General features: G+C 38.3%; 1 protein-coding gene across 2 annotated transcripts in view; it reads right to left on the minus strand.

The window, feature by feature from the left end:
- PTPRA (protein tyrosine phosphatase, receptor type A) overlaps window positions 1–3,812 on the minus strand; it is a 108,145-nt gene extending 104,333 nt beyond the window's left edge. The window contains exon 1 of one of the 2 annotated variants that reach the window (XM_021707524.1): window positions 3,734–3,812. In XM_021707524.1, coding sequence (XP_021563199.1) covers window positions 3,734–3,760 — 27 coding nt within the window. In that variant the 5' untranslated portion in view covers window positions 3,761–3,812. The remainder of the gene's footprint in view (window positions 1–3,733) is intronic. The other variant, XM_008047987.2, reaches the window with a different exon arrangement.
- Window positions 3,813–10,154: the final 6,342 nt, after the last annotated feature.

Genomic DNA, 10,154 nt, shown 5'->3' on the forward strand with positions numbered 1-10,154 from the left:
AGCAGACACTGGAGTCAAAATTTATCTGCCATGTACCCTTTCTCTCAGGAATCTGTTTAAAAATGAACTCCAGAAAAAAATATATTAAAAAAAAATTTTAATATCTTAATTTGTAAAAAGGAAGACTGAGATCCAATATCAGTAAACCCAAAAAATAGTAAGAAAAGTCCCAAGAATATGGCTGTATAGATGTCCTAAAAACAATTAGTCTAAATCAGTCTTAGACTGGAGTGTATGACTAGACTACATTCAGGCAATAGTATATGGCTTGGACTAGCCTTGACACACTACAGGAATCCAACCTTTTGGCTTCCCTGGGCTGCATGGAGTAAAGAAGAATTGTCTTGGCCCACACATAAATTATATAATATAGTTAGTGCACATACATAGCAAGAATTATTCTTTTATATTTTTTATTATAAAGTATAGAAAAAGAAAAGCTACATAAAACTAGTGGGAAACTAGACCTTGTTTTTGTAAAACTAATCTATTAATGTCTGGTCCAATGGAAGTGGCTGCAATTCTTAGTGAGTTCTCAAGGAGCTCATCAGAAAAATATTTGAATTTTGCTCTCCATGTGCTTCATGATCGAAAACAGTTGCTCACAAATGTATGCACTGCTAAAAGGCAATGTCATGAAAAAAGCATGAACTTAAGAAATGGAACTACTCATAGGGTCACAAAGAAAATAAACACTAAAAAACATGTGATGCAGGGCCACATTACTAGCTGTCCTGGGCTATATGGGGCTCGAGGCTATGGGTTCGACATGCCTAGACTAGAATGTTATAACTGAGACCTTGGGGGAAAAGTGAGATTATAATAACAAGCAAATAGACAAGAAAATTAGAAACTCCAAGGGGGAAAAGTTTATGAGAAAGTTACAGTCCAACTATGAAATATAAAGATACAAGTGAAAACAACTTATAGTTTCACAAAGAAAATGAATTTTTTCTTCATTTTCCCCTGTGAGTAGCCCAGGGTTCATAACACTGAACCTATAAAGATAGAAATATAAGCCAAAAGCAATGCTTGGCCTGACAGTGAACAATTTTTACTTAGCTATAATAATGTTAATCGCTTACTAGATTTCAATTTTTAGAGATAACTGATGGACAGACTGTGACTTTATGGACAGACTGTGAAAGGCTTGGCTGTTTTCAGAAGACAGAATGAAGTGGTCAACAATTTTAACAGGTTAAATGGAAAAATGTACCTGACAGAAAGGTAGGAGTACTAGTATACTCACCTGGCAAAGTTTTAAAGTCAAGAAATAGTGCTGAAAATTAACATAACCAAAAAAAACACAGAGATTTAAGAGCATTTCTGAAACGTTAGAAAGATACCCAACATATTATGGGCTGAACTGTATCTCCCCAACAAGATGTTAAAGTCCTAACCCCCACTTAGTACCTGAGAATGTAATCTTTTTTAGAAAGAGGGTCTTTGCAGATGATCAAGCTCATTAGCATGGGTGCTAATCCATTTGACTGGTATACTTATAAAAAAGGGAAATCTGGACACAAGAGACAGAGGAAAGGAATACACAGAGGAAAGGCAACATGAAGACATAGAGAGAACACCTCCTATAAGGTAAGGAACACCTGAGGTTGCCAGAAGCTAGGAGAGGCATGGAACAGATTCTCCCTCACCGTCTGTGAAGGAACAAACCTGAAATCTTGATTTCAGATTTCTAGCCTCCAGAACTCTGAGACAATAAATTTCTGTTGTTTAAAAGCAAAGTACCAGTTTATGGCACTTTGTTACCACAATCTGAGGAAACTAATAAACATAATAACATAAAAAATTTTAAATGTCAAGTGTGAGGTCAATCTTCATTTTTCTACATTCGAGAGGCAAAAAATGGTATTGATTTTTTTTAAAGTTTCAAAAAAGATACAACAGTATAATCATATAATTTAGAATTATGGAGGTCACCAAAAAGCAAGATGCAGAGACATTATAGCCCTTGTGCATTGCTGGTAATAATGCAAAATGATGCAGCCACTGTGAAAAACACTATGGTGATTCTCAAAAAATTAAACACAGAATTACCATATGATCCCATAATTTTACTACTGAAAATATATCCAAACAAAAGAACTAAAAGCAGGGACCTGAACAGATGTCCATGTTCATAGCAGTATTAGTCACAATAGCCAAAAAGGAAGAAGTAACCCAAGTGTCCATCAGTGGATGAATGGACAAGCAAATGTGGTATATGCATACAATGGAATATTATTCAGGCTTAAAAAGGAAATTCTGACACACACTACAACATGGATGACCCTTGAAAACACCATGCTATGTGAAATAAGCCAGACACAAAAGGACAAGTATTCTATGATTCCACTTACATTATACTACTAGAGTAGTCAAATTCACAGAAACAGAAAGTAGAATGGTGACTTTCAGGGACTACGGGAAGGGAAAATGGGGAGTTAGTGTTTAATGGGTATGGAATTTTAGCCTGGAAAGAAGAAAAAGCTCTAGAGATAGATGGCAGTGAGGGCTGCATGATGTGAATGTATGCACCATGTTAATGTCAATGAATTACACAATTAGAATGGTTCAAGTGATAGATTTTATGTATATTTTACCACAAGAAAAGAAATATGTACATGAACACATGAACACTGTAAAATCTTTTCAGTGCTGCAGAGGTCCTTGCATAACTCCTTCCAGTCACAACCTCCTGTCAGAGGAACCACTAATCTGACTTCTACCATCATAGTTTAGTTTTTATCTGGTAATTGAACTACATCTACTTTTTCTGTGCACCTGGCTTCTTTCACTCAACCTCGTATCTGTGAGATTCATTCATGTTGTGTGTGTGTGTTGGTAGCTTATTCCTTTCTACTGCTGATTAAAATTCTACTTTATGAATACTGTATTATTTTACTTTATTTAACTATTTGCCTGTTTTGGATAGTTGATTATTTCAATTTTTTTGGTTATTATAAACATTTATATGTGCATTTTTTTCGAGTCAGGGTCTTACTCTGTCTCCTAAGCTAGAGTGTAGTAGCATAATTACATCTCACTGCAGTCTCAACTTCCTGGTCTCAGGCGATCCTTCAACCTCAGTCTATCTTACAACCTCAGTCTTCAGAGTAGCTGGGTCTGCAAGCATGCACCCACTACACCCAGCTAGTTTTTTGATGCTTTGTAGAGACAGGGTCTCGCTATGTTGCCTAGGCTGGTCTCAAACTCTTGGGTACAAACAATCCTTCTGCCTTGGCCTCTCAAAGTGCTGGGATTACAGACATGAGTCACAGAGCTCACCTATATACGCATTTTTGTGCAGACATGTTTTCATTTCTCAAGGGTAAACACCTAGAAGTGAAATTCCTGGGTTGCTGGATACAGGTATGTTTAGTAGATATTGCCAAACAGTTTTCCAAGACTGTAGCGTTGGTTTATATTCCCATCTAAAACTTGGATTATCTGTGCTCCACCCATGCAAGCTCTAATTCCACAAGGGCAGGGTGGCACTGCACTGACTTTGGTCTTTTTGTAAAAAAATTCTTTAAGTGATTCTGACTCACAATCAGACTGAGAACCATCACCTTAAAGGATGACAATTACACTGTTTTTTATAATAAAAAAATAAACTATTCATATAGCTTAGAAACAAAACGAAGCAGAAAAGAACCTGATTTTAGCTTTTTTTGTAGGGAGACTAACTTGGTTGACAAAAGCCTCCTCACAGTTCTGGTTTCATTTCTCTTACCTTAGTTATTTTAACTGCATCATCCATCACCACTCACTGGAATTCCATAAATACCTTTTATTAAAAAAAGTTGTATCACCTGCAATCAAAGGAAAAATACCTTTAGATATCTAAAACAGTCTTATTTAAACACCATGGATTGTTCTGGGAAGAGAGTACATCCTAACAAGATGCTTCATAGGGATGTGCTTAAAATTCCAGGAGCCAGGAATTTTAAGTGTGGCTCATGCCTATAATCCCAGCACTATGGGAGCCCAAGGTGGAAGGATAGCTTAAGCCCAGGATTTTGAGTCCAATGTAGGCATATAGGGAGACCTCTTCTCTACAGAAAAATCAAAATATTAGCCGGGTATGGTGGCTTGAAGTCCCAGCTACTCAGGAAACTGAGGTAGAAGGATCACCTGAGACCCGAGGTCAAGGCTGCAGTGAGCTGTGATCATGTCACTGCACTCCAGCTTGTGTGACCCTAACTAAAAATAAAATCCAGGAGTCATAGAACAAAGTTCTATCCTCAACAGTCAGTTCAGATCACTGAAGAGCCCATAAGAACTGAATTCCACAAGATATTAGGTCTTTACAGTGGGGGCAGAATGAAACACTACTTCCTGCCCCATAACCTGCACTAAACCACTGCAGGGTTGTTTATGTACCATTAAGATTCTCCCGAGGGGACATGTGGCAATGTCTAAAGATAGACAAGATGCTGTGCTACTGGCATCTAGGGGGAAACAGCCATGAGATGCCACTAAACATCGTGCAAATCACAGGACAACCCCCATAAGGAATAATTTTCCAGCCCCTAATGTCAACTGTGCCAAGGCTGAAAAACTGCATTGGTCAAAGACCTATCTCCAGCCAATAATCGAACAAAGTGGTGGCATAAGGGCCTGGCCATTTCCACCTTGTATGGTATTCCTCTATCAGGCAACCTGGGTGGACAAAAACTTTCTCAGGTGTACCCTGCAGTCTGACAGCTCCCTATACTCAAACCTGCTCCCTTCCCCTTTTCTTCACATACATTACTCCCCATAAGCCCTTACCCCTCCAGCCCCGATCTCAGTGTCTGTTTTCTGTAGAACACAACTGGCACATAAATTAGGTGCATCTACATTGATGGAGAGTCAAAAACATGGGGGAAAAGACCCCCAGTAAATAAACCAAATTGTTAACAATTCTAGTTAGACCAAGTACTACATAACAACTATCTATTATGTATACATAATAAAGAAAATACTAAAAGAAGACTGCTAGATTTTGTCCCTGAAGTAATGTTCTAATGGCAGGCTAAATTAGTGTACTCTGTATACAATGTACTCAAATTCACAACCGTTGATGTTTAAAAAAAAAAGCACAAAAAACGCCTGCTCAGGTATTAAGAAACTAGATTAGATAATGAGCCTCACAGACATTTCATAAGCTCAGCTTCCTCATTCGTTTAATCAAAAGTTATACTCATTTGAAGTCTTTCAGAAGAGACTGTGGAGCCCATTCAGTTCACGCTCCTATTTTCACAGATGAGACCAATGTCCCAGACAGGATGATAGTGACTGGGTGAGCAAAGAACAGTTGTTGGCCTTGCTTCTCAATGTCTGGGTGCATTTCTCTTTCCAGATATAATGGTAATGCATCTAAATGCAGAAGGCACATTACACATACAGCTTCAAAAAAGCTATAATATTAAGATCATTCCAAGAACTATTCAAAATCTAGCCCCTTCACTCTTACTATGAAAACTGAATGGCAGCATCTGATACTGTCATTCCAGGCTTTCTTTCTGAGTACTGACTCCCTCAGCACATAAACAGGCTCAAGGCTTTATCATCTTAAAAAACTTCTCTTAAACATTACATCCCCAATGCCTCCCTATCCAAGCTATCACTTTCTCCCCTTTCCTCCCTGCCAATCTTCTCAATAGTCACACTTAAACGTCTCTCCTTGCACCTCCAACTAGAGCCCTTTGACATACTGCCTCATCTGGCCTCAACAAGAACTGCTCTTGACTAATAGTCAACAATGATCTCCAAAGAAGAGATCCTTATCTTACTTCATCAAACAGCAGGATCTGACATCCTCACAATTCCCATCATTATTCCATCAGCATTTCTTCTCATCAGAAATACCTAGAATTGTCCCTTAAATATTGGTATTTCCCAGGATTCCATCTTCAACCTTCTCACTCTACAACCGTGGTTCTCAAAGCTGGCTGCACATTAGAATTGCCCAGGGAGCTTTTAAAAAATCCTGGTGCCCAAGTCCAGCTCAGGCACATAAATCACCTTGGGGGTGGGGAGGATGGTGTCCTGGAAATGTCTGGTTTTAAGTTCTCAGGGTGACTCCAATGTGTGACCAGGACGAGAACCACTCCTCCATCCAGTCTTCTTGATCTCATCCTTTCTTCCTCATCTATTTCCAGCTGCAAGCTCTCTTCAGAACCCCAGACATATATATGCCCTTGTCTGCCAGACCTACATATCTCTCAAGCACCTCAGATTCAAATAATCAACACCCACAGAAACGTCATTTTCTCCTATTTCTATTCCTTAATTGCTTATTTCAGTGGGAAAAATAAAATCACCATTTACTCCTGGAGTCAGCAAACTTTTTCTGTGAAGAGCCACATAGTAAATGTTTTGCTTTGCAGGCCAAACAACCTCTGTCACAATTACTCAGCTCTGCTGCTGTGGCACAAAAGCAGTCATAGACAATATGTAAAGTTACAGAATAGCTGTATTCCAATAAAGCTTCGTTTATGAACAGTGAAATTTTAATTTTTTATAATTGACATGTGTCACAAAATGGTATTCTTCTTTTGATTTTTTTTTCAACCATTTAAAGATAAAACAACTCCTCAGTTTGTGGACTATGCAAAAACTGGCAGCAGAGTATAGTTTGCCAACTCTGGTCTACTCCTTTGCCCAAGCCAGAAATCCCAATAGTCTCAATTATTTCCTTTCCCTAAGCCACTCGAGTGAATTGCTAACTCTGCCACAAACCACTTTAACTGTTTATGGTCTCCTTGAGGGTAATATATATCTTAATAATATCCACAGGACCCAGCTGAGTGCCTAAAACACTGTAGGCAATCTATAAAAGGGCTTTTTCTTCCTTTAAGTCTTTCCTCTAGTTTGAAACACACAGAAATCCCGCTACCATGAAAGGGCACTGTATGTCCTACTAATTTGAATCTTTTTTTATTCTAAGGCATCAGGTTCTTTTTCGTTTAGCTTATTATTGAACTTGACAGTAAGGTTTCAAGGGAGAAGAAAAACAAAATTTTAAAATGTATGAAAATAAAGGCTCAGGCAGACATGGCCTATATTCCTTATTAAGCACAAATAATAACAATCACAACAATTCTTCAATAATTGCTTAATTTGTTTTCTGGGTGCTTTTTTCTGCTTGGATTGCTGAGACAACTAGCTTGGTCAAATGTTGGAAAATGCCAATATGGTGGCTGATTACCAATTATAGATAACCCAAACACATCAAAAAGCAGCAGCTCAACGAGAGTCAGAATAATAATAGCTACCATTTATTAAGTATTTATTATGTGTAAGGCACTGTGTCAAACTGTATAATGTTATGTTATTTAATGCTACCTTCTAAACAAGTACAGGAATCAGATACTTCATTTTGAAGGTCTTACAGATGAAGAAAATATAGCACAGAGCAGTTGTCCACAAACAACTGGTAGGTGGCAAGACTGAGAGTCAAACCCAGGTGTATATGACTTCTAAATATACACCCACTCACACTTGCTGGCTGAATGAAGCCATGTATATCAACAGCCACATGTTAAGAAAAGGGCTTTGGCCAAGGGCAGTAGCTCACACTTGTAGGCCCAGCAGTTTAGGAGGTCAAGACAGGAGGATCACTTGAGCCCAGAAGTGAGATGGGCCTGCACAACACAGTGAGATCTCAACTCTACAAAAAAATTGGTGTGGTGGCACAGGCTTGTAGTCCCAGCAGCTTGGGAGGCTGAGGCTGGAGGATTGCTTGAGTCCAGGAGGTCAAGGCTGTGGTGAGCTGTAACTCTGCCACAGCATTGCAGCTTGGGCAACAGAGTGAGACCTTGACAAGAGAGGAGGGGAAGGGAGGGGCGGGGAAAGGAGAAGAAAAGGGCTTTTTCTCCAAAAGAAGCAGCAGAATGAAAAGTTTTACGGTCCTGTCTGGGATATATCATAGCTGTCACATATTCCTAAGTATGGTACAATGTACACAGCCTGTGAAGCTTTCCAATTACCATCTGACTGAATGAATAAAACAAATGGGAAGAGCCAATTTGTTGATATGACAGATCTTCCTACTCACTCCAAAGATGGGAAACAAAACCTTGGGGCAAATTAGAGAGACACTGTTATGGAACCATTCCTACCATTAACAGAGACACTGACAGAAAGACCCATATTTACTATAGTAACCACTGGTCTTATTACTAATCAAGTTTCTGCCTTTTTGCTTCTTCAGGAAGCAGACAGGAAAATCAGTATCCTGATCTAGTTTATAAAGAGAAGCTACCATTTAAAAATAGAATATGTAGCCAGGTACGGTGGCATATGTCTAGTTCCAGCTACTCTGGAGACTGAGGTGGGAGGATAGCTTGAGCCCAGGAGTTACAACTTTAGCCTGGGTACCCCGTTTTTGTTTTTGTTTTTTAATATGTAAAAAGTAACTAATACTTTGTCTAACACCAAACATTTCTAATATTAAACCTAATCTTTAAAGGACACAGTATTTTTTTTCAATGGGTCTTGCTATGTTGCCCAGGATGGTCTTAACTCCTGACTGCAAGTAATCCTTCCACTACAACCTCCTGAGTAGCTAGGATTACAGGGGCATGCCGTCCAGCTTTACCTTTTTACAATCTAATAATAAAACAATCTAGAAAATCTGTTAATATTTCTCAGTTTCTAAAATCTAGACATGCTGGATAAATGCTAACATCCTTTGAAAAACTTAGCTAAGTTATCAAGAAAGTAGGGAAAATCATCAGCAGCATGAAACAAAAAGTGAACCAAACGCTGGAAGTCTGAGCTGATCTCCAATTGGCCTCAGGAGCATTTGTTAATACATTTAGATTGAGTCCAGGAGGACTAATCTAAATACATTTAGATAACAAAGAGAGGTTTGCAATCTAAATACATTTAGATAACAAAGAGAGGTTTGCAAAAAAAAAAAAAAAAAAAAAGGAAGATAGAAAACAGAAAAATAGGAAAGGCTCCTGAGAAATATAAACAGTTAGACTCAAGACCACCATATGAAGTTGTGGCCCTTAAAGGTCTAAGGTCTCAGTGAAAACAGATTAGATAAAATTAACCTGCAAGACAAGGAGACTCTAAATAAATGGAAAGACAACCTGTTTGTGGATTGAAAGACTTAATATTGTTAAGTTGGCAATACTCTCCAACAAAGCAAACTACATGTAATCCCCATAAAAATTCCCAAGCTTTTTAAACACAAATAAAAAGCTGATTCTAAAGTTTATATGAAGTTGCAATGAACCCTGAATAGTCAAAACAAGCTTGAGAAAAAAGTTAGAGAAACTCATACTTCCCAATATCAAAAATTTATTACAAAGGTAACCAAAACAGTATGATAATGGCATAAGGAAGGATATACAGATTAATGAATAGTATTCAGAGTCTAGAAACAAATGCATATATCTATAGTCAACAGGTTTTTGACAAGAATGCTAAAACCATTCAGCGGGGGGAAAGAACAGTCTCTTCACTGGGGAAAGAACCCACTGGGACAACTGGATATCCACGTGCAAAAGAATGAACTCTTACCTCATTCCATATATAAAAATTAACTCAAAGTGGGTGGGTCAAAAACTTAAATAGGAAAGCTAAAACTATTCAATTCTTAGAAGAAAACAGGTAAATCTTCATGACACTGAATTTGGAAAACAGATTCTTAAATATGACAATAAAAAGCATAAGCAACAACAAAAAATAGGTAAACTGGACTTCATCAACATTTTTTAAAAATTTTGCATCAAAGGACATTATCAAGAAAGTAAACAGAAGGCCAGCACTGTGGCTCATGCCTATAATTCCAGCACTTTGAAAGGCTGAGATAGGAGGACTGCTTGACTAGGAGTTTGAGACTAGCCTGGGCAACACAGTGAGCACAGTGAGACCTCCTCCCTACAAAAAAATTTAAAAATTAGCTGGACATTAAAAAATTACCTGTAATTCCCGCTATCTGGGAGGCAGAGGTGGGAGGATCCCCTGAGCCAGGAGTTCAAGGCTGCAGTGACCCATGGTCATGCCACTGCATTCCAGGCTGAGCAACAGAGACCCCAACTCCGAAAAACAAACAAACAAACAAACAAAGAACCAAAGTAAAAAGACAGTCTATGGAATGCAAGAAAATATTTGCAACTCATATATCTGATAAGACTCTAGTTATAAGAATA

This window comes from Carlito syrichta, unplaced genomic scaffold (genome assembly GCF_000164805.1).
Source record: "Carlito syrichta isolate Samal-C Ts95f unplaced genomic scaffold, Tarsius_syrichta-2.0.1 Scaffold120447, whole genome shotgun sequence".
Classification (NCBI taxonomy): Eukaryota; Metazoa; Chordata; class Mammalia; order Primates; family Tarsiidae; genus Carlito; species Carlito syrichta.